The 25,645-nt window shown below is 37.6% G+C and overlaps 1 protein-coding gene across 1 annotated transcript; it reads left to right on the top strand.

Annotated features, from left to right (window-relative positions):
• The first annotated feature begins 1,187 nt into the window (after positions 1-1,187).
• Positions 1,188-25,645, top strand: LOC146460222 (uncharacterized). Its single transcript, XM_085088535.1, has 3 exons — positions 1,188-1,344; positions 5,892-6,707; positions 22,045-25,645. The coding sequence occupies exons 2-3, from the start codon at positions 5,924-5,926 to the stop codon at positions 22,596-22,598; spliced, it is 1,338 nt and encodes a 445-aa protein (XP_084944661.1). The 5' UTR covers positions 1,188-1,344; positions 5,892-5,923; the 3' UTR covers positions 22,599-25,645.

The following is a 25,645-nucleotide window of genomic DNA, read 5'->3' as shown; positions in this document are numbered from 1 at the left end:
CCCCGTTATTTAGTTGTTCTGTATTTACCTCTTAGTTTTCATTAATGCTTTATGTTATAACATCAAAAGTCTTCATTTCAAAGCATTTTCGAATGAGTCGGCGAGTTAACCTAAAGTGTAGGCGAATTAACTTTGCATGTGTAGGCGAGTTAACTTCAGTGTAGGTGAGTTAACCGGTAGGCGAAGCGACCGACAATCTATAGAGACAAAAAATGAGCTCGATAGGACATATATTTACTGAGATACGAATTTTTGAGTTTTCTGCACTCGTTATTGAGACAGGCCTTCGTTGAAACAAAGTTGAATTCAAATCAGGCTCTATTTACAGACAAACCGTGTCGCTGAACTCATAGTCAAATTAAGTTAAGCATGAGTACTTAAATTTCCCTGACAGGGAGAATCCACATGAAACCTCCCTACGAAGTGTAGGGAGAGAACAGCTTTTGAGAATATTAACTGACTTTTAAGTAGTCTGAAGGCTGCTTCTAGAAATGCTTTTTTTGTGGCTACGGCGTTTAAAGCACATAGGCACTTTGTCACCACACATGTAAGTCTGCTGGGTAGTCAATTTTCAGATAACTGTTGAGAATCACAAAACAAACAAATGATTGTTGGCTTTCTCTCAGTTTTACACAACTGATTTTGAGAATGATGATTATTCTAGAAAGTGACGCAGGCAAACTCGGAAAAAAGAAATCCGAGTTCTCCTATCAAGAGTCGCACTTAAGACCTTCCGATTACTTGTTCGGGTGTTTAACCACTGAGCTACAGGAGACTCATGGGAGCTAAGGCCATTAAACTAGGTTCATGGGACAAACATCCTGCGTACTGGTAGGATTTGAATGTCGAATGTGTGGTATATGAAAGAAATGTGATGGTATATTTCCAGCCTGGTGAATGAATGAGAATGATGATTATTCTAGAAAGTGACGCAGGCATACTCGGAAAAAAGAAAACTAGTAATCGGAAGGTCTTAGGAAGGTCTTAGGTTCGACTCCTGATAGGAGAACTCGGATTTCTTTTTTCCGAGTATGCCTGCGTCACTTTCTAGAATAATCATCATTCTCATTCATTCACCAGGCTGGAAATATACCATCACATTTCTTTCACAACTGATTTTATTATAAAATGGAGCACCTCAGGGATCGGTCCTCAATTTCCAAGATATATTTTTTCATTTTACAATAAAAGACAGTGTGTCCTTTTGATACTGCACATACATTCTGTGTATCTCGCGATGGTCTGAGAAAGTCGGGTTTCTTATCAGCGGTGCCTGTTAAAACAGAGATATTTTTTGTGGCAGATCTTGGCAAGGATTATTGGAATCTGAAAAGAAAATTAAGGGTAAAAAATTTATTTGATTTCTAACAATATACCAACAAATGGTATGAAATTTTAAAATCTCGCGCGCCACACAGTAACAATTTCTTATTGTAGTAAGTTCCATCTCGCTTTCTTGCAGACAGTGAATACTTTTGACAGACAGATAATACTTGTTTAGTTCCTACATAATTTGTTATTTCCTCAATTTTTCTGTGAAATTTGTTTTGTTGTTGAAACCATGCTGAAAAATATTACATGTTTCATTGTTTTCATTTTAATTTAAGTGCTTGGCAGTTTTCGTAAAAAAGGGATTGTATTTTCATTTTTCGCCTTAGTATATGCAGTTGAAAAGATTAAACAACATACCATTTGATGCCGTCAAACCAAACTTTGTTGCCATTGATGTATTTTTTTTTAACAGCCACCTTGTTTATCAAAATAATTCCCTCTCAAGTAACCGTGGTGAAACAGGAAGCCATCTTGTTTCTCTTCGGCTGCTCAGAGGTGAACAGTACTTGGCTAATCACCTCCGAGCTAGCAAATCAGTGCGCGTAAAAAATACTCTTCACTTGTGTTGTATATACTAAAAGGACATATCCTTGAACATTGATCAATTGCTGAAATAGAGGACATGGAGGTCTTAAAAGCGATGAAAATTTTGCATTTGGATTTCAAACAATCTAAATTTTGTTCAAAAACTGATTTACCAAACCTTGGACTTCAAACAGACTTTACAAGACCTGGGAAAATGCTACAGTACTTAAAGTATTATTGTTTTGTTTTAAATGTTGACTTACTTTTTTAACAGCAGAGTAAAATAATGACCTGATCATTTAGCCAAAATTCTAGTTTAACTTCTGTAACTTTTCTTGCAAAGCTGTCTGGGTGATTGCTTTGAAGAGAGGTAAAGTGTTTGCGCTCAGGGCTCTGTGACACATCAGTTGTTACATTATGACGTCAAGTAGCGTAACAGAAAGTCAGCTAAGCAATTTCATTCTATCTTTCTATTCAATTAGTTCAATAGACCTTTATCACACGGTGGCCATGTTGAGTCTCAGGAGAATAACAAGTTTTGTTTTTGCATGGCTAGCCTCTACCAGATGTGAATTCAGTGCGAGGCTTGCTGTGCAAAAACAAAGCTTTTTATTCTCCTGAGACTCAACATGGCCGCTGAGTGACAAAGGTCTATTCTTGGTTTTTATGTGATGTCACCAAATTCTAGAATTAAAAACTGGGAGACATACAAAATTTTTACCTACATTCAAGGAAAGATTACCTAAAAATACGTCTTTTCACAATAATACTATTTCTTAGCTCGATGTCATACTTCCTTTTGAAAATAGAACAGTTTCAATTCCCGAGTTTTCATCATGTATGACATCAGGAGGACGGCCGTGACAGAGATGTTCTGTATCCTAAAAATGACTCTTTGGGTGATTTTCAGCATTCTAAACAATTAAGTTTGAGGAGAAATATTTATCTAAACATTTGAAAATTCACAAGGGAAAACTAACCTCTTTTCGGGCAAAAGTGAACTCCAGGTGTTTTTTCCTATTTCCAGCCGCCGTGTTGGTGCCCCTGTGAGGGACAGCATGCTAAGCTCTATAAATTTGTGTGAAACATTTTGTCAAATAGCTCAAGTTTAGAATACCGCACAGACCTGACACTTGGACAGATTCCTTATTTACTTATCATCTATAACATGTCAATTTCTTGACTTCATTCATGGAATAGTTTGGATTTTTTCAAAGGCATGACAGTGAAAACTGGCAATTGCTCCGGGAGAAAGGTTTTAAAAATCTCTAAGGCATACATGTACATGTACAATGGGAAAAAATGAGGCTGTTTTTTAAGCCCTTTTGGCTTTCTTGTTAAATATTATTTTTTTTAAATATGAATCAATTTTACTTGGACTAATTTGTGATTTTCCAAGTCATAAAACTTGACTATGCAATGTGTATGAAAGATGCAGGCTTACTGAATTAGCAGCAACGTCCATACAAATTCTCATGTTATGGTTCGGCAACCTGTGGGCAAACATTCAGTGGAACAAAGTTGAGTTTTCCTTTTTTGTCCGCGAATAACTTTTTTCAAGGAGGTAGGATAATATTTTTGGTAAATTGGGACTTTTGAAATACAGTTGTACACCTTACCTGGAAACTGTAAACTCTTGACAGCTAGACTACTGAATACAGAGCCACTTAAACCCATTAATGAACCAGTCTGCAATATATGGCAGAACTTGCAATTTAATGCATGCAAAGGTATTTTATTAGCTTGCACTGCATGCATGGCTGTATGCAGGTTACTACATTTCATTATAAAACCCCACTTGTAGATTGGATACCTTTATTAACTCCAATCTGCATGTTCAGAAATCCTAAGAAATGTTAATGAAAAAGTTTTCTGAATCATACTCTGTACTGTTTGTTGTCACCATTTTGAATTGCTATCGTTATAACATTTAATTGATTTAGAACTGTACCTTTTATATATTTTTAGTAAGTGGTTCACCCACAGGTTACTCATTAAGCATAATATGTAGGGTACAAATCAATGTTGCTCTGCTGGCACTAAGGACACAAATGATGGATCAGTGAGTTAGCTCTGCAGTGTATGTTAAAGTGCTAAATGAACCCATGAAAATCCTACTGAGCAGTAGCCCAGGTAATCTTTGACCTCAGTGGAATCGAAATGCACAACCAATGCAACGGTAACAGGCAATCACATCTGGAGGTCGTGAGTTTCATTTCCACCAAGGTCAAATATTTTTTTGCCTCGTGCAATCTCCCATTTCCTCACTAGGGTAATGCTCAGAAGGAATTTTGTGCATTCACTTAGCACTTTACCATACATGGTACACTACAGAGTTAATTCTCTGATCCATCACAAGCATTGACAGTGAATAAATATGAGAGTTTGTGTGACATTTCTAAAACTGATAATTAGAACAGCAAATACAGTACTTAATGAAGTGAATAAATCGTTGCATGTTTTCTCTAATGATGTGGCACTTAAAGAATTTCATCTTTTGTTTATACTAGTTGAACAGACTGTGTTTTGGATATGCCATTAAATTAAATGAACAGGAATTTCTTTATAAAATAGTGTCCATGATTTTCTATCTAGGAAATAACTGGATGTTTATGGTGTGTGCAGATAACATTTTTCAAAATCGTTTACAGTTGAAGCTCTGGGCAATTGCAAAAAGTGGTCGTAACTAAACCTGGTCGCTTACAAAAGTACACTCTCGTAAGTGACCAAAAACTGAAACAATAGAAGCTGGTCACTTACCAGAGCTTTTCTACCTCTGTCTCAGGGTGACACTCTTGATCCAGCCGTAAATCATCTTGAATTTTAAATTTGAGATCTTTATCTACGAAGAGTAACAGTCCGTGGTTTCTTCCTGTAAATGTGATCGGAAAGTGTATACTTTTATTCAAGACTTTCTGCAACATGTACCAGAATCTTTGAGTCGTCGCTTATGAGAGCTTAAAAAGAAAGGAAAAGACCAGTTGGTAATTCCCTAAAGTGGTCGTGGTCGTTTACGAGAGCTTTTGATTACAGAGTTTAAGTGACAATTCAAACAGAGTTTCACAATGGTAGTAAATAGAGATAGTCGCTTATAAGAGTGGTTCCAACTGTATTTCCTTTGATTGAGCAATCAGAATGCTCCATTGTTTTCTGTTCTTGACCGAAATTCTTTTCACCAAAATCTTTGTGTCAGTGGTGGGTGCTTCCTTTCCTTCCTCTCTCCTTTACTCCCCGTCACCATGTTTTTACTCCTCTCTAGAAAAGTTAGAAGCCTCCTTCACTTGTTGCATTCAGTTGAAAATAGAATGACTATTATGTAGGGTTAAGTCTAGATACTCATAAAGAGCACTGTAACTGAAGCTGTTGGGAAAAATTTATCATCACATTTATGCCATAACTTATACTTGCATGTAAACAGCAGACAATTTTTGAAATAGTCTAGTAGGACTTTATGGGTCTGGCAACTTGACAACATTCCTACCTCCTTGTCACTGAATTTTCCCCCTGGGGCGCTGACAGTGATTCTTTGATCTGCATACGTGTGCTGTTGCCATGGCATTATAGCTGGATATTAACAAGTCGCAGCTAACCTGTGATCAGGGCTTCTTTCATTTTAGCTGGTGAAAATATGCTGGAACAAATACCAGTTCTGGTTCATGCCCGTTTATTGCATACTTTTAATTGTAAGAATTTTCCAACCAGTTAATTTAAATGACTTCGACAAATTCAGTTCAAAATACCATCCTATAGATAGTTGAACTAGATTGATTTGACAAACATCTTGTGCTTACCGTAACATCATTTTCCTTATAATGTGCAATGTCAGTCATCAACATTCTATAAACACAGCAGTTACAAGACCAACCAGTCACGCCAAATGTTACCAACTTAATGCTTTGGGGCCGTTGTAAAGGCTTTAAATGCAAGATTTGTTTTTTGGGAGAAACAAACATACCAAAAACGCTGACTGCTGTCAGATTTATATAGATTTTCGGGTACATTCAGAATTAAGATGTTTTTTAATTACTTTTCAGATGTTAAACAGCAGTAAAGAAGAAAACCAAGAATGCTAAAAGGATGCCGCTTGGATGCTTACAAATGCAAACTGTGTGGCAAGTGTTTTAATGCAGCAGGAAATTTAAGGATACATGAAAGGGTCCATAGTGGAGAGAAGCCTTATGAGTGTAAACAATGTGATAAGTGTTTCAGTCAAGCAGGAGTTCTAGCGAGACATAGAAGAGTCCATACTGGAGAGAAGCCTTATGAATGCAAACAGTGTGGCAAGTGCTTTACGGAAGCAGGACATTTGAGGAGACATGAAAGAGTCCATAGCGGAGAGAAGCCTTATGAATGCAAACAGTGTGGGAAGTGCTTTACGGAAGCAGGACATTTAAGGAGACATGAAAGAGTCCATACTGGAGAGAAGCCTTATGAATGCAAACAGTGTGGCAAGTGTTTCTGTCAATCAGGAGATTTAAGGAAACACGAGAGGCTCCATACTGGAGAGAAGCCTCATGAATGCAAACAGTGTGGCAAGTGTTTTAGTCGAGCAGGAGACCTAAGGAGACATGAAAGAGTCCATACTGGAGAGAAGCCTTATGAATGTAAACAGTGTGGCAAGTGTGTTAGTCGAGCAGAAGTCCTAAGGGAACATGAAAGAATCCATACTGGAGAGAAGCCTTACGAATGTAAACAGTGTGGCAAGTGTTTTACTGAAGGAGGAAATTTAAGGAGACATGAAAGAGTCCATACTGGAGAGAAGCCTTATGAATGCAAACAGTGTGGCAAGTGTTTTACTCAAGCAGGACATTTAACGAGACATGAAAGAGTCCATATTGGGGAGAATCCTTTTGAATGCAAACTTGTGTTGGCAAGAGTATTAGCGCCGTTGGACATCTGAGGAGACACAGGAGAGTAAATGTTCATACTACGGAGAGGCAGTGCACGTTTTGTAGCCCACAAGGATGCTACAGATTGTATTCACGATAACACGTTTAGATAAACCTACACTTTGGACCCGTTGGATGAGCCTAGAGTCTGGTCATGGCGAAAATCACATCTGTTGGATTTGTCAGGAGGAGTTAAGTAGCGAGGCGCTACTTATTTTTGAATAAACTTGAACTTGAAACTTGAACATGATAACACGTTTAGATAAACCTACACCTTGGACCCGTTGGATGAGCCCAGAGTCTGGTCATGGTGAAAATCACATCTGTTGGATTTGTCAGGAGGAGTTAAGTAGCGAGGCGCTACTTCTTGGTCACTATGAAAATTACGTGATAATAGATTGAGTGAACTTAAAGTTTACTGTCTCTTCTTGTATCACCGTATGTGGCTGTGCGATATTCGATACGTTATGAGTTAAAACTCACAAACTACAAACATTCCATCAGCATCTTTAAAATCTAAAAACGTTTTCCTGCTGAACAATAACTGTTTTTAAAACATAAGCTTTCGGCTACCAGACTGCAGTCTTGAACGAACGTGTTATTATCCTGGTTATTCGTCTATTTTTATTCATCCCAGTAGCGGTTATGCCAACTTACAGTTAATCCACATCACGCGTGAACGATATTTTTTAAATTTGAATGGAGTTTTGAAATTTACATGTCAGTTTTGAAAATCGCCAACGAGATTTCAGAGTTCCCGTACGAATTCCCATACAAAAAAAGCGTACGCGACAATGCCGAAAGGTAGTCTGGAAAATACCCAATAAATTTCAACAAATGCTCAGGATCCATATTGCCCGCCATCTCAAGTCTTCGCTGTACGGTCGAGGGATTATGGATTCTAAGCTTTTATTGAAATTTATTGAGTATTTACCAGACTAATGTTTTGCCATGTAAATAACTGTTGTTAGAAATGTTTTGCGATGTAATATCGAATAATTAAATTAATAGTAAATTAATAGTATGTTATGTTAATAGTATAATAGTATGTAAAGGTTATTTACTGATTGATCACGTTGTGATATTATTATTGTTATTATTGTTATTGTTATTATTAAAGGTATTTATTAAAGACTACCTTTCGGCTTTATCGCATACGCCTTTACGCTTTTTTAGACAACCTTTGTCAAAACAGCTGTATATAGTTTATCCCTTTAGCAGGCCTAGCAAGGCTGTTGCCTAAGAAAAATTTCAAAGAGCCCACAAGGCCAAAAGCCGTGAAGTTGAGAGCCCAACATGTGAAGTGTTAGGTTCTGTTGTGAAAAATTTAGGCGCTCAGCGCCCAGTTGTTGGAAAGCCGATAAACGCTAACCCCCAATTTAAAATTAACCGAGGTTTCCATCTCGCTTATTTTGAATGTTTTCAATAGTTAATTCTATGCTAACGGTAAAGAAAAAGTCTATGTCAAAACTAAAGGAAAAAAATATTTTGGAGGAATCTTTATTGATTAGTTATTAAACTGGAATCAAAGTTAATGTTAACCCAGGATTAGCTAAACCGGGCTTTTAGCAACTGCGCCCAGAGTATTTTCTTGTGCACCCCAGGTTACCGGGCTTTTGTAAGGCAGCAACCTTGCCCAGATTTCAGAGATAATAGGGCGTGTCCAACGAGCGATGTTTCTTCGAGTACAAAGAGACAAAGTTTTCTAATTTACGTAATAAGGTAGTTTAAGAAGCCACGACCGCAACAGCAACGTCGCTTGAAAATTTAAGTTCGCCTTACTTGTACAACGTCGGGAGTATCCCAATTCGTTCAACTTTTACATTTACATTTACATTTACATTTACATGTTCTTTGGTCGGTAAAATCATCATATCACACCAACCGTAAAAATAAACAAGATGCCTGGCTAATGGCATTAACACGGAATGCTTAATGTAGCCCCATTTATTCCCCATTGTATGTTTCGCAGATATTTAAAAACTATCCTCCCTTGGCAATTGAAATAATTGTCTGAATCGTTTTATTCAGATATATTGCGTGTTACTTATCGTTGTGTTACTAGGAATCATACCAGAAATAACTGAGTAATAAAGTCATGACCCCGCTGAACTGGTCTGGTCTCCTCTAGCTCTAATCCTTCGCGTTGATTATTCGATCTGTTTTTGAAAGCGGAGTTTATTCGCTGTGAACTCTCCCAATTTCCACCGTTTCAACTGTCGAGTACTACCTAGAAGTTATTATTTCGATTTACCGCTTGAAAAAGGTTTGTTTTCTCTCTGAAAACAGTAGATCAGAGTCTTAAATTCATACATGTGGCCGCCATTGAACAAAAACAACTTTTCGAAATGATGACTTGCTTTGACGTCACACAAGTAGAGATAAGTGGGTCCCCTCCCTCGTGATATACACGCCGATAATAGATTTTGATTGGACTGTTTTTGTTCAAGACAATCAGAACAATAAATCCCTTCTGGGAGAGGATAGAATTTAATCAAGGTTTAATGAATAAATCAAATAATGTTTAGACGTCACACAGGAAGGGATGAGTGGGTCCCCTCTCTCGTGATATGTGCCCGAATAATAGATTTTGATTGGCCTGCGTTTGTTGAAGACAATCAGAACAATACATCCCTACTAGGGGAGGACATATTTTAATGCATAAATTAATGTGCACGTTTGTGGCTACGACGAAGAAAAACAAGATGCCTATACTGGCATCTGGGGCTAATTCATTCATTCCAACTGTATGCTTCGCCGATTGATAAAACTATCCTTGCTAATGGAATATTTTGAGTCACGAAGATCGCGTTATGTTGTTTCCCTTGTGTTACGCTACAAAGGGTCTCACCGGAAATATCGGAAATTCCATTACGATAACGTAAGCTTCTAAATGACCTCTTTTTAGTCTCCGATCGTGTTCGGGACTGTCAAACAAAGCACGATTCCTTCACCAGGAACTCTCCAATTTCCACCGTTTTAAATGTCGAGTACTTCTTAGAAGTTATTCTTTCGATTTACCGCCTCAAAAAGGTGAAATTTCCGTTTGAAAACGGCACACTTGAGTCCACAACATGTTAACAATATGGCGCCACAATTTAATCTAGTTTTAAAGAAGAAATCAAATGATGCGTTGACGTCACACAGGCAGGGGTGAGTGGGTCCCCTCCCTCGCGATATAAGCGACAAGAATTGATTTTGATTGGCCTGCTTTTGTTGAAGACAATTAGAACAATACACCCCGAGTAGGAGAGGGGAGGGTTAAATGAATAAACAAGACGCCCTTAATCGGCATTACACGGAATGCTTAATGTAGCCCCATTTATTCCCCATGATATGTTTCGAAGATATTTAAAAAACTATCCTCCCTTCTAATAAGATTAAATTTAGAGATACAGTTTTTTCGCTTTTTATAGTCAACTGTATCCTCCCTTCGCAATTGAAATAATTGAATGGTTTTATTCAGAGAGACTGCGTGATTTTTATCGTTGTGTTACTGGGAATCATACCGGGAATAACTCTGCAATAACGTCATTACCCCGCTGAACTGGTCTGGCTTCCTTGGCTTTGAATTATTCGATCTGTTTGTAACAGCGTAGTTTTTTCGCTGTGAACTCTCCCAATTTACACCGTTTTAACTTTCGAGTACTACCTAGAAGTTGTTATTTCGATTTACCGCTCGAAAAACGTTTGTTATTTTTCTGAAAACGGAAGATCCGGAGTCTTAACTTCAGACATGTGGCCGCCATTGAACGAAAACAACTTTTCAAAATGATGATTTGCTTTGACGTCACACAAGTAGAGATGAGTGGGTCCCCTCCCTCGTGGTATACGCGCGGATAGTGGAGTTTGATTGGGCCGCTTTTGTTCAAGACAATCAAAACAATAGATCCCTTCTGGGAGAGGGAAGAATTTAATCTAGTCTTAATGAATAAATCCAATGATGATTTGACGTCACACAGGAAGGGATGAGTGGGTCCCCTCTCTCGTGATATATGCTTGAAAAATAGATTTTGATTGGGCCGCTTCTGTTGAAGACAATCAGAACAATATATCCTTACTAGGGGAGGACAGAGTTTAATGCATAAATTAATGTGCACCTTTGTGGCTACGATGAAGAAAAAAAAAAGATACCCGACCCAAACCTAGACACGGCCTGCCCTGCGGCCATTCCGCGTAATAAAATAAGTAAATGAATAAAATACATGTACAACGTCGCCGATCTATCCAGTTACAGAACAGGTGGTAACGGCGTTGAAGTTGAAACAGAATAATGATTACCGTCATGTCTTCACGTTCTCCACAAAAGACACAAAACCTTGAATGTAGTCACCTCACGTTGTTGGTTGGCTGATAAGGGCGAAGAAATGTACCAAGATTTCTAACGCACATGTCCGTCACTTAAATCCTATTGTTTTGTGACGTTTTCCCCGTTGTTTTAAGTTTTCCTCCCTTTAAATATGTTATACGTTGAAACAGTTTCCTCAATAATGTTCGACGTCTCATGTTTAACTGTTCCCACTTACATTAGTAATCTCTTCATTAAAAGCTTATGAAAAGCATAATCACGAGACCAGGTTCTCTTCCTCGATCTGACATTTTTTATATTAACCCATCGATACTGAATCAAAATCAAGGTTCTTTTGCTAGATTTGGTGCTAAGCTTTTGCGATGAACTTCGTCGACTCCCCAAGAGAGCTTTCAAAAAACATATCAGTGACATGTTATTCTCGTTATCAGAGGCCGAGGACGATTATGATGAATCGCCCATATTGCTTCAAAAAATAGCGAACTATAGGGCTGCCGTACAGTTTAATTTATAAAGTCGATACTGAAAATCTTATTTAGTTTAGTTTCGCAGCTAAATTTACTTGTTACAAGTGGTTGATTTTGTAAATGTTATTTATTTACGTTTGTTTATGTTATTCAGTTATTTACGTAACTTATCACTGACTGCTGTACCCCTTATCTCTGCCCGCCTCGACTAGCACCTGATATTTGCGGGAGGAAATGGACCTTATGTAAATAACTGTTGTTAATAATAATAAAGTGTGAAAGTATAAAATGTTAAGTGCAAACATTCTTTTTACTACTATATATTACCTTTCGTTGGTCCTTTTTCCAACACGGTTCAACGTAAAATTAACGCCTTATTCAGCGGTTTTGTTATAATTTTGACATCAAGTTGGTTTTCCCTCTATAAATTAAGAAATTTGTTCAGTTTGAAAGATATGGTACCCAATCGTGTTGTTTGCTCTTTATTTATTGCCACACTGTAATTAGCTTTATTGTACGAATACGTGCAATTATTTCACACTCACGAATCTCTTTCAAGCCTGAATTTTTTCAGGCTTTCTTTTCGCAACCGCTTAAGTTGCTTAGTAACTGCGAGGTTCTTTGTTCTATTTGATCTTTCATCCTTGGTTCAAAATATATGTTTCATATATTTACATTTATTTATTCATTCTTCACGGGTACATTACGAACTCACAATATGACCAGCTCCCAGTTGGCTTGATAGCTCAGTTGGTAGAGCACTGCACCGGCATCGCAGAGGTCATGGGTTCGAATCCCTTTCAAGCCTGAAGTTTTTTTAGGCTTTCTTTTCGCAACCGCTTAGTTGCGTAGTAACTGCGAGGATCTTTCTACTATTTGATCTTTCACACCCACTAGCGCATTTTCTGTACTGAAGATCATGGATTGATGAAGTTTCATCTGAAACATGTTTACTATAAAAACATCGTAACTTTTATGAACGTTATCTCATGCCTTTTGGCTCTTCGAAATTTTTATGGGGAAATCAGAAATCTCCGAGCTAACATTCCGCTGTGCTCAACTGCCTGTCGTCTATATTCCACTGTCCTCAAAATTCTCGAGTCCTGGCCTCTCAATGATCCAAACTGCTGGGTAACCGCCCGCTCCAGAATCGTCCATATTTTCTTCTCAAAAGAGTGTTGTGTGATCGTGTTGTGTTGGATTGTTCGAGCAAGGGGCAAGATTTCTTTGTTTGCAGGTAAGACAGGCTGTTCAGTTTACTTTTAACCGTAACAGAAGTCCTCGGGTGACAATAGGGAGTTTAAAGCTCACCTGGTATGTTCTGCTGTGTTTTCATGACTTCTCGGAGCTCCCGAAAACTGTTTGAGCGGTTTATCTCTCAACGGCTGGTTCACATCAGCAGATCGAGAGATATTGGTTAAGTATTCGCAAGGTTGGATTATGACCCGTCATTTGAGTAGTACACTTCATTATAAACTTCCCTAAAATTCACTTGTAACTTAAGCATATGCTTACCAGCCTCACCATACGCCAAGAAGGATAATTTTTTATTCTTTCTGTGCAACTCATTCTCGAAAAAGTTCGTTTATTCCCCCCTGATTTATTGAGACAGGCATTGGCTGAAACAAAGTTGAATTCAAATCAGGATCCATTTTTGGCCCAGACAAGCCGTGTCGCTGAACTCATAGTCAAATTAACCTAAAAATTAGTACTAACATTTGCCTGACAAGGGGAATTCACATGAAACCCTCTCTACGGAGTGTAGGGAAAGAAACAGCTTTTGAGAATATGAACTGACTTTTAAGTAGCGCAAAGGCTGTTTCTAGAAATGCTTTTTTTGTGGCTACTGCCTTTCAGGCACATAGGCACTTTGTCACCACACATGTAAGTCCGCTGGGTAGCCAATTTTCAGTTAATTTGTGTTTGGAACTGTTGAGAATCACAAAACAAACAAATAATTGTTGGCTTTCTCTTGGTTTTACACAACTGATTTTATTATAAAATGGAGCACTTTAGGGATCGGCCCTCAATTTCCAAGATATATTTTTTCATTTTACAATAAATTAAGGACGGTGCCTCCTTTTGCTACTGCGCATACATTCTGCGTATCTCGCAATGGTCCGAGACAGTCAGGTTTCTTAACAGCAGTGCCTGTTAAAACAGAAACATTTTCTTGTGGTTCATATACTACATGGGAAAAGCAGATCTTGGCAAGGATTATTGGAATCTGAAAAGAAAATTAGGAGTAAAGAATTAAGAGCGGCTTTCCACAAATATCGACCAAGTGGTGGCACAAGTAAAAAATCGATTTCGTTCATATTTTGCTCATAGGTAGTGCCTAGTGAGTAACAAACTGAGTTAGTTTTACCAAAAACCGCTTCTTTTCACGTAAATATGCGAAAAACAATTTTGTCTCAGTTGAGCTCAAAGTCCGCTTCCGGCGGGGTGGAATTTTCCTTAACTTTCGATGGCTTGCGTATCAATTAACATGCTGTTTCTAACCTTCGAATGGCATTTATTGCTTTATTAGGTCTTCCTCTTCTGTTTCACGGAAAAAAATTTAAAACTTAAGTTACTTTTTCGTCCGAAATAGGTTTAGAAGAGCATGCTATAAATACAAATTTTCAGCAACCACATTTTAGCACTAAAACATTGCCAATTTTACCCATGGGTGATAACTTAGATTTCGCTATAAGGACTTTCTTTGGCTTCACTGTATACCTATCGATCATAATATAAATACAAAGCTCTGGGTAAAGGAAACTAAATGACCCGCTAGGCTTCAGATAAATCAGCATTTTCTCGAGATTGGGCGATCGAAGCACAAGAAAGATGGCGTGGCACACTGACACGGGTACAAATAGTTTTTCGTTTTAGAAAAAAATTAAGCGACATTTAAAAGGAAGTAGTTTTTATTCACAGTAGAAAAATCTTTGGATAGAAAGTTTGGTAGCGTTACGGACCAATCTATATTTCGGCTGCATTTCATAGATGGAAATTTCAGAGTATCCGTTCACTCTGATGCGGCGTCCATATTTTCCATATTGAAAAATTTCTTTTCCTCTTTCTTTATCACTGCCGTGAATAAATTAAACTAGAAATAGATTAAACGCAGCAGATCTGAACTACATTAGCCTGATTAAAAGTTTCGACTGTTATGTTAAACTGCATCATTTGCGTGAAATATACGTACGAAGTACTGTTTGTTTTACTCGTTCGTTGATCATGAGCGAGTTTTTAAGATCTCTGTAAATAAAGAAAGGGAAGAGAAATAGCATAAAGGGTCCATCCCTGTTTTTAAAAACATTGTCTATAGAATTTTCCAATCTTCATGCATCTAAAAATGAGAGCTCGTGATTAGTGAATTATAGATTTGCAAAAACCGCGTGATTTAGTGAATTAAATTTGCAAAAGAAAGCACACGCGCACACAACGACAACAGCAGTTGACAACAAAAAAATTTAAACAAGGCAGCATTCTGAACATTTCTAAGGGAAAAAGTAATAACAATAAAAGCCGTAACAAATTAATGAAACCAAGATAGTGGTCAGTACTTGTGTTATTAATAATGTTAGTTTGCTGCGCTTTTTGATCCTGAAGTGTGAAGATGAACATAATTAACTAATTAGATTTTTGAACGTCGTAATTGCATTTTTGGACCCATGGACTGAAATTGAATTGTTATTACACCAGAGAAACAATAAGAAACTGTAAACAAAACAGCGGGTATGGAAGTTTGCTGTTCGTTTACAGTGTAAGTCGATAGTTGGTGGGCCATGTTCGTTTGATCGCCGAGACAGAACAAGGTCCAGGGAGATAAAACCTCTACTGTCCTGTACAAAGAATATTGACCAGCACAAGTCATGTTATGGTTTTCAAGATGTAGGGAACGAGGTTCAGCTTATTCTTGCCTGTTCGGCCATGTTTTCAAGGCCATAAAACATCAAGATGATGATGATTTGGGCTTATCTGTTACTGAAACATTTATCACCAAAGACACTTATCAGACCCGGTAAGTTACCGTGACTCTCGAGAAACGGGCCCCAGGGCTTATAAGCGGCAGTTTACAGTATTCCTGGATAAAAAGGAGAGAGGGTAGTAACAGAAATACCAAATGTAGGAGCCGTAGCATGTCCTTATTGCTACTTTGTGACTAAAATTGTTGACACAATGTTCTGTTTTAGTTTTCTTTCGTTTCTCTCCAGAAAGAAGTCGTTTCCTCTTTATCAGTGTGGATGAGTTAAGGGGGACTTTATTAGCATACCGATCAAATTTGACGGCATTTAAAATGAAGATGTTATGCTTTGTTGGACTTCAAATATAATGCTTGTTTCTGAGTATTTATTCTGCGGGCCAAAGTATGGAAGCAAACGGACATAAGTTACAAAACCTAGTCACTTAAAATAGTCTTTATCCCCAATTTGAAATCATCATGGGAGAAGAAGACATTGAAACATACAAATCTTCATGGTGACACTTCCGGTTCATGGTTGTCACGCAACAGTGTAGCTTGCGAGTTGTTTATTAAAAAAATATAAATGTTTATTAATTCGTAAACTGGATTGTTTTGTTATTCAGAGGGTAAGAGTACAGAAATAACCCCAGTGCAGGTTAATAAAGAATTTGATGCTAAATTCTTGTTAGAATGTGCATGAAATGATCATGAAATACTGAAAAACAAACTCGTTGTTGACAACAATAACAAAAATGCTTGTATCGAGCGGGAATAGATGGAGAATATGCCCAAACCTTATGTTGGATTTTTTTGGGGGCATCAGCTTAGTTTCCGTATCTTTGTGTCTCAAAATGATGCACGTTTTTGAATCTCTTTTGGCTTTCATTGTTCACGGTCACTGGCTATGTCACACCATTGTTTACAATGCGAATGCCAGATTTTCGACAGGGTAGGTGATAAATTCGACGCCCTGCGGGTCACTTAAAATAATTTACCCAAAGTTTTGTTTTGATATTATGATTGATAAGTACACAGTGAAGCCATAGAAAGTCATTTTATGATAATCTAAGTTATCGCCCATGGGTAAAATTGCCGGTATTTCAGTTCAAAAATGTGGTTGTTAAAAATTTGCATTTATAGCATGTTATTCTAGATCTGTTTCAGGCATAAAAGTAACCTAAGTTTTGAATGTTTTTCTGTGGAACAGAATAAGCAGACCTAGAAAAGCAATAGATGTTATTTCAAGACCTCTGACTGGCTGTGGATTGATACCTGGCCGGCCAAAGTTAAGGAAAATTCCGTCCGGCCTGAAGCGGATTTTGAACTTAACTGAACTGAAAATCGTTTTTCGCATGTACACGCGTAAGGAAGCCATATTTGGAAAAACTAACTACAGCCCGTTTTGTTTCTTACTAGGGCCTATCTATGAACAAAAAATGAGCGAAATAGATTTTTTGACTTGTGCACCAAAAGTTGATTTCGGTCGATATTTGTGGAAAGCCGCTCTTAACAATTAACAATATACCAACAAAATGAATGGTATGAAATTTTAAAATCTTGCATGCCATGCAGTAAGCAATTTCTTATTGTAGTAAGTTCCGTCTTCCATTCTTGCAGACAGATAATACTTTTGGAGACACTTGTTTATTTCCTACATTGTCATTTCCTCAATTTTTCTGGGAAATTTGTCTTGTTGTTGAAACCATGCTAAAAATATTAGATGTTTCATTGTTTTCATTTTAATTTTAGTGCTTGGCAGTTTGTGTAAACAAGGGATTGTATTTTCATTTTTCACCTTAGTATATGAGGTTGAAAAGATTAAACAACATACCATTTAATGCCGTCAAACCAAACTTTGTGACCATTTATGTATTTTTTTTTAACAGCTGCCTCGTTTATCAAAATAATTCCCTCTTAAGTAACTGTGGTTAAACAGGAAGCCATCTTGTTTCTCTTCGGCTGCTCAGAGGTGAATAGTACTTGGCTAATCACCTCCAAGCTAGCAAATCAGTGCACGTAAAAAGTACTATTCACTTGTCTGGTATATACTAAAAAGACATACCCTTGAACATTGATCAAATGCTGAAATAAAGGACATAGAGGTCTTAAAAGCGATGAAAATTTTGCATTTGGATTTCAAACAATCTAAATTTCATTCAAAAATTGATTTACTTAACATTGAACTTCTAACGGATTTTACAAGACCTGGGAAAATACTACAGTACACTACAGTATTATTGTTTTGTTTTAAAAATTGATATACTTTTTTAACAGCAGAGTAAAACAATGACCTGATCATTTAGCCAAAATTCTTTAACTTCTGTAACTTTTCTTGCAAAGCCGTCTGGATGATTGCTTTAAAGGGACAGTATCACGCTATTTTTAGTAATACATCGAAAATCGGAAAGATGCTATTTGGTTGATAGCAGCCAAGATATAATGACAAAATTCCATTAAAAGACTATCAGAATGCAAAGAAACTATCCAAGGATATTTTTGCCGGCAAATGACCAAGATAGAGAGGGGTTGTACTATATTTTGGTTCAACCTCTCGTCTTAGAATCACTATTAATATTTCTTTAAATCAGCGATTGATAAATTAATTAACACAGTGTTCAAAGTTTAAATTTAGTGAATTTTGGCCAAAAAATCATGAAATCTCCCATCGATCTCGCATGATACTGCCCCTTTAAACCGAGGCAAAGTGTTTGCAGTCAGGGCTGTGTGATGCATCGGTCATTACATTATGATGTCAAGTATCATAAGAGAAAGTCACCTAAGCAATTTCACTCTATCTTTCTGACTAAAACTATTCAATTAGCTCAATAGACCTTTATCACACGGCAGCCACGTTGAGTCTCAGGAGAATAAAAAGTTTTGTTTTTGCACGGCTAGTTCCTACCAGATGCGAATTCAGTGCGAGGCTTGCTGTGCAAAAATGAAGCTTTTTATTCTCTTGTGACTCAACATGGCTGCTGAGTGACAAAGGTCTATTCTTGGTTGTCATGTGATGTCACCAAATTCTAGAATTCAAAGCTGGGAGACCTACAAAATTTTTACCTTCACTCAAGGAAAGATTACCTAAAAATGTGTGTTTTCACAATAATATTATTTTTTAGCTCGATGTCATACTTCCTTTCAAAACTAGAACAGTTTCAATTTTCATCATGTATGACATTAGGAGGACGGCAGTCTGCGTGACAGAGATGTTCTGTATCCTAAAATGACTCTTCGGGTGATTTTCAGCATTCTAAACAATTTAAGTTTGAGGAGAAATATTTATCTAAACATTCGAAAATTCACAAGGGAATACTAACCTCTTTTCGGGCAAAAGTGAACTCCAGATGTTTTTTCCTATTTCCAGCTGCCATGTTGGTGCCCCTCTGAGGGACACCAACATGGTGTCTCCATGCTAAGCTCTATAAGTTTGTGTGAAACATTTTGTCAAATAACTCGAGTTTAGAATACCGCACAGACCTGACATTTTGACAGATTCCTTATTTACTTATCATCTATAACATGTCAATTTGGAACATGGAACATGGAATAGTTTGGATTTTTTTCAAAGGCATGACAGTGAAAACTGGCAATTGCTCCGGGAGAAAGGTTTTAAAAATCTGCGAGGCATACATGTACAATGTGAAAAAATGAGGCTCTTTATTAAGCCCTTTTGGCTTTTTTGTTAAATATTATTATTTTTAAATATGAATCAATTTTACTTGGACTAATTTGTGATTTTCCAAGTCATAAAACTTGTGCAATGTGTATGAAAGATGCAGGCTGACTAAATTAGCAGCAACATCCATACGAATTCTCACGTTATGATTCAGCAACCTGTGGGCAAACATTCAGTGGAACAAAGTTGAGTTTTCCTTTTTTGTCTGCGAATCAACTTTTTGTAAGGAGGTAGGATTATATTTTTGGTAAATTTGGACTTTTGAAATACAGTTGTACAACTACCTGCAAACTGTACAATCTTGACAGCTAAACTACTGAATACAGAACCACTTAAAGCCATTAATGAACCAGTCCAGTTTATGGCAGAACTTGCAATTTAATGCATGCAAAGGCATTTTATTGGCTTGCACTGCATGCGTGGCTGCATGCGGGCTACTACATTTCATTATAAAACCCCACTTGTAGATTTCATGGTCCTTTATTAACTCCAATCTGCATGTTCAGAAATGCTAAGAAATGTTAATGAAAAAAGTTTTCTGAATCATACTCTGCACTTTTTGTTGTCACCATTTTGAATAATTTTATATTCTTATAACAATTAATTGATTTACAACTGTACTTTTTAGATATTTTTAGTAAGTGGTTCATGCACAGGTTACCCTAGCATAATATTTAGGGTACAGATCAATGTTGCTCTGCTGGCACTAAGGACACAAATGATGGATCAGAGAATTAACTCTGAACTGTTTCTTAAAGTGCTAAATGAACCCATGAAAATCCTACTGGCCCCAGTTGTTCAAAGGCCGGATAACTTTATCCGCTGGATAAGGCACTCTTCAGGGTCTAAAATATACTTCACGTTAAATGTTATCCAAGGTTTTCGTACACTCCCAAACTAAGCTGTGGTTGTAGTGTGCATATTCTCTTGTACACGAGGAAATACTGAAATCTTTGCACAGATTGAAACTGTCGGATAGTGACTTATCCACTGGATAAAGTTATCCGGCCTTTGAACAACTGGGGCCTGAGCAGTAGCCCAGGTAATCTTTCACCTCAGTGGAATCGAAATGCGCAACCAATGCAGTGGTAACAGGCGATCACATCCGGAGGTCGTGAGTTTCATTTCCACTAAGGTCAAATATTTTTTTGCCTCGTGCAATCTCCCATTTCCTCACTAGGGTAATGCTCAGAAGGAATTTTGTGCATTCACTTAGCACTTTAACATACATGGTACGCTACAGAGTTAATTCTCTGATCCATCACAAGCATTGACAGTGAATAAAAATTAGAGTTTGTGTGACATTTCTAAAACTGATAATTAGAACAGCAAATACAGTACCCAATGAAGTGAATAAATCATTGCTTGTTTTCCCTAATTTATGATGTGGTAGTTAAAGAATTTCATCTTTTGTTTATACTAGTTGAACAGACTGTGTTTTGGATATGCCATTAAGTTAAATGAACAGGAATTTCTTTGGTGTCCATGATTTTCCATCTAGGAAAGAACTGGACGTTTATGGCGTGTGCAGATAACATTTCTCAAAATCTTTTACAGTCGAAGCTCTCGGCAATTGCAAAAAGTGGTCGTAACTAGACCTGGTCGCTTACAAAAATGCACTCTCGTAAGCGACCGAAAGCTGAAACAATAGAAGCTGGTCACTTACCAGAGCTTTTCTACCTCTGTCTCAGGGTAACACTCTTGATCCAGCCGTAAATCATCTTGAATTTTAAATTTGAGATCTTTATCTACGAAGAGTAACAGTCAGTGATTTGTTACTGTAAATGTGATCGGAAAGTGTATACTTTTGTTCAAGAGTTTCTGTAACATGTACCAGAATCTTTGAGTGGTCGCTTCAGTGAGAGCTTAAAAACAAAGGAAAAGACCAGTTGGTAATTCCCTAAAGTAGTCGTGGTCATTTCTGAGAGCTCTTGATTACAGATATTAAGTGACAATTCAAACGGCGTTTCACAATGTTGGTAGTTACTAGAGATCATAAGGAGATCATTAAGGAGAGCTTCGTCTGTATTTCCTTTGATTGAGCAATCAAAATGCTCCATTGTTTTCTGTTCTTGACCGAAAATCTTTTCACCAAAATTTTTGTGTCAGTGTTGGGTGCCTCCTTTCCTCCCTCTCCTTTACTCCCTGTCGCCATGTTTTTACTCCTCTCTTGAAAAGCTAGAAGCCTCCTTCACTTCTTGCATTCATTTGAAAATGGAATGACTATCATGTAGCCTAGTCTAGATACTCATAAAGAGCACTGTAACTGAAGCTGTTTTGTAGTGTGTTGGGAAAAATTTATCACCACATTTATTCCGTAACTTGTACTTGCATGTAAACAGCAGAAAATTTTTTGAAATAGTCTAGTAGGACTTTATGGGTCTAGCAAATTGACGGCATTCCTACCTCCTTGTCACTGGATAGTCCCCCTTGGGTGTCATCAGTGATTCTTTGATCTGTATATGTGTGCTGTTGCCATGGCATTATAGCTGGATATCAACAAGTCGCAACTAACCTGTAATCAGGGCTTCTTTCATTTTAGCTGGTTAAACTATTCTGGAACAAATACCAGTTCTGGTTCATGCCCTTTTTACAATTGCATACTTTTAATTGCATTAAGATTCTATAAACACAGCAGTAACATGACCAACCAGTCACGCCCAATCTTACCAACTTAATGCTTTGGAGCCGTTGTAAAGACTTTAAATGCAAGATTTGTTTTTTGGGAGAAACAAACATACCAAAAATGCTGACTGCTGTCAGATTTATGTAGATTTTTGGGTATATTCAGAAGGTGTTCAGGTATTCAGAAAGTTATTATTACTTTTCAGATATTAAACAGCGGTAAAGAAGAAAGCCAAGAATGCCAAAAGGATGCCGCTTGAATGCTCACAAATGCAAACTGTGTGGCAAATGTGTTGGGAATGCAGCAGATCTAAGAACACATGAAAGAGTCCATACTGGGAAGAGGCCTTTTCAATGCCAACAGTGTGGTAAGTCTGTTAGGGGTGCAGAAGTTCTAAGGAGACATAAAAGAGTTCATACTGGAGAGAAACCTTATGAATGCAAAAAGTGTGGCAAGTGTTTTACTGAAGCAGGAAATTTAAGGACACATGAAAGAGTCCATAGTGGAGAGAAGCCTTATGAATGCAAACAGTGTGGCAAGTGTTTTAGTCAAGCAGGAACTCTAAGGAGTCATAAAAGAGTCCATACTGGAGAGAAGCCTTATGAATGCAAACAGTGTGGCAAGTGTTTTTGTCAGGGAGGAACCTTAAGGAAACATGAAAGAGTCCATACTGGGGAGGCGCCTTATGAATGCAAACAGTGTGGCAAGTGTTTTACTGAAGCAGGAAATTTAGCGAGACATGAAAGAGTCCATATAGGGGAGAATCCTTATGAATGCAAACTTGTGTTGGCACGAGTTTTATCGCAGCTGGACATCTGAGGCGACACGTAAACTTTCATACTATGAAAGGCCTGATGGTTGCAAACAGTGTAACACGTTTTGTATCCCACAAGGATGCTGCAGATTGTATTCATGATAACACGTTTAGATAAACCTACACTTCTTACCTTAGAACCCCACCGAACGGTGAGACCAAAGTCTGGTCATGTTGAAAATCACATCTGTTAGACTTGTCATGAGGAGTTGAGTACCGAGGCGCTACTTCTTGGTCACTATGAAAATTACATGATAATTGATTGAGTGAACTTGAAGTGTACTTACTGTCTCTTCTTGTACCACCGTATCTGGTTGTGGGATATTCGATACGTTATGTGTTAAAACACACAAAATACAAACATTCCAGTAGCATCTTAAAACCTAAAAACGTTCAACTGCTGAACAGTAACTGTTTTTAAAACATAAGCTTTTGACTACCAGACTGCAGTCTTTAATGAGTGCGTTATGATCCTGGTTATTCGTCTATTTTTTATTCATCCCAGTAGCGGTTATGTCCACTTACAGTTAATCCACGTCACGCGTGAACGATATTTTTGAAATTTGAATGGACTTTTGAAATTTACATATCAGTCTTGAAAATCGCCAACGAGATTTCAGAGTTCCCGTATAAATTTCCCTAGTTTATTGACGGTATAAAGCTATGGAGTTTTCGTTACATTACAGCATTAAGTATTTCAAGAATAACAATTGTCTCCCAAGTATTTTGAATTTTTTTTTCCCGTTGCGAAAATTGTAGGCGCCCAGCGCCCGGTTGTTCGAAAGCCGATTAACGCTAACCCCCGATTAAAAATTAACCGAGGTTTTCATCTCGCTTATTTTAAATGTTTTCAAGAGCTAGTTTTATGCTAACGGTAAAGAAAAGTCTCAACGAAAACTGAAGGACAAAAATCTTTCGAAGATTCTTTATTTATTTGTCATTAAACTTGAATCAAAGTTTATGTTAACCTAGGATTAGCTTAACCGGGCTTTGAGGAACTGGACCTGCAGAGTATTTTCTTGGGCGCCCCACGCTACCGTGCTTCTGTTGGGCGGCAGCCTTGCCCAGTTTTCGGGGATTTTAGGGCGTGTCCAACGAGCGATTGTTCTACGAGTAAAAAAAAGACAAAGTTTTCTAATTTACGTAATAAGGTAATTTAAGAAGCCACGACGGCAACGGCAATGTCGCATGAAAATATAAGTTCGCCTTAATGTGCAACGGCGCGAGTATTCCAATTCGTTCAACTTGTGCAATGTCGCCGAATCATCCAGTAACAGAACAGGTGGGAAAGGCGTTGAAATTGAGACAGAATAAGTAAATTACTGTCACGTCTTCACGTTCTCCACAAAACCTTGAATGTGGTCACTTGACGTTGTTGGTTGGCTGAATACGGCGACGAAATGTGCCAAGATTTCTAACACACATGTCCGTCATTTAAATCCTATTGTTTTGTGACGTTGTCGTTGCCATCGCCGTAATAGCTCGTTAAACTCGCTGTTATTTACCAGATTGTACCATAGGTGTTAGTTTCACTTTTTTTCAAATTTGTTTACGGGAAAGAGTTGTTTTACAGAACATGTGAAACAACAGTTATTGCCAATTATAACCCACCCATCAATTTTCGCGCGATTTTATTGGCTACTTTACGTCACGTGGTGCAAATTCACAGGACGGTTATCACGCAATAACCCCCGCCTGCGTCGATATTTGCCCTCCTATTATTTCCATTGAAAAGAAACAAATCCAGCGGAAAAAAAGCCAGCTCAAGAGTTTCACCTTTTCATATTTATTATTTTACATAGAAGAAAAACAAACTCGTTCGGTAGATGTCCAGTTATGTTTATAGCAAAAAGCTGGTCGCAAATGCTGTTACGGAAAGTACAAAAATGTCAACAAAACACGATGTCAACGTCTTTGAAGGTGTGGAAAGTTACGAGTAGACTTTCAGATTTAGTCCTACGCAAACTGAGTCAGTTTGTCAATTCATAAAGTTCCTGTAAACCAATCAAATGTACTTGTTTACGTCAATCGCGCGCATCCACCATCAGATCAACACTGGCTTTTTTACGAGCGGTTTTCGCGCGATATAAAAAATTAATTGGAGGGTTATAAAATAAAAAAAAAAAACCCTTTCTGGCTTGCTGGTATGTTGGCTGATAATGTCCTTGGCTGAGAGATTGTCCTCAAAATTTCACATTTGCCCTCGAAGCTTCGCTTCTCGGCCAAATATTCATTTTTCGGACAATCTCTCAGCCGTGGACATTATCAGCCGACATACCAGCCGCCTGAAGGGGTTTGTTTACTAAATGGCGAGAGGTAACAAAACCAAAAAGCGAATTATTGTCTAACATTGTTCTGTGGAGTAGGCCTGGTTCACACTAAGAAAATAACGACATAATGACGTCACGCAAACGTAAAAGACACTTAATCGATGTTTAATGTAAGTGTGGACAAGGCAGCTTAACGACAGAAGAGGAATATTTAACAAATAGATGCCATTTTGCCGTGCGTCTGTTCAGTAATAGATCACAGATGACGTCAAAATGTGGCAAGAATAACTGATGTTCTTACCACCTTTTGACGTCTTCTGTGATCTATTACTGAAAAGACGCACGGCAACATGGCATCTATTTGTTTTATATAATAAAGAAACAAGTTGTTAATGGTGATGTCATCTCCAATAGATCTAAAGTGGGAACCAATCAAAACGCGTGTAGAACGGTAAAAGGATAAAATTCATCTTTATGTTTCGTTTGATCCAAAAAGTAAACCAGGCTCTATGTAAAATCGCTTCTTAGGAACTAGGGCTGAAACGGAATTCTTATATCATTACTGTGTTGTGTTACTTGTTAGTTTTGCGTGTTAATGCTGTTTCTTTTTTTTCTTTGAATTGTTTCTATCAGTAACAAGTTTGAGTTGTTAGTATCTAGCGTTGATTTTCCTTGAGTTCAAAAATTAAACGTCTTCGCTGATCATATTTCTTGTTTGAATGATATTGTAAAGAGAAACGCAATGGTGATCTCTACTGAAACTAAAATGTTTTAGAATCTGT

This window comes from Pavona decussata, unplaced genomic scaffold (genome assembly GCF_977016875.1).
Source record: "Pavona decussata unplaced genomic scaffold, jaPavDecu1.1 SCAFFOLD_214, whole genome shotgun sequence".
In the NCBI taxonomy this organism is placed as follows: Eukaryota; Metazoa; Cnidaria; class Anthozoa; order Scleractinia; family Agariciidae; genus Pavona; species Pavona decussata.
The sequence above is the reverse complement of the archived record's forward strand: the minus strand, read 5'-3'. Positions and strand labels throughout refer to the sequence as shown.

Bases quoted from the DNA above. Each gene is read 5' to 3' on its own strand.
- LOC146460222 (XM_085088535.1), top strand. From the start codon at position 5,924: ATGCTAAAAGGATGCCGCTTGGATGCTTACAAATGCAAACTGTGTGGC. The intron at 6,708-22,044 runs TTGAATGCAAAC...GCTTGAATGCTC, and splicing joins CCATATTGGGGAGAATCCTT to ACAAATGCAAACTGTGTGGC.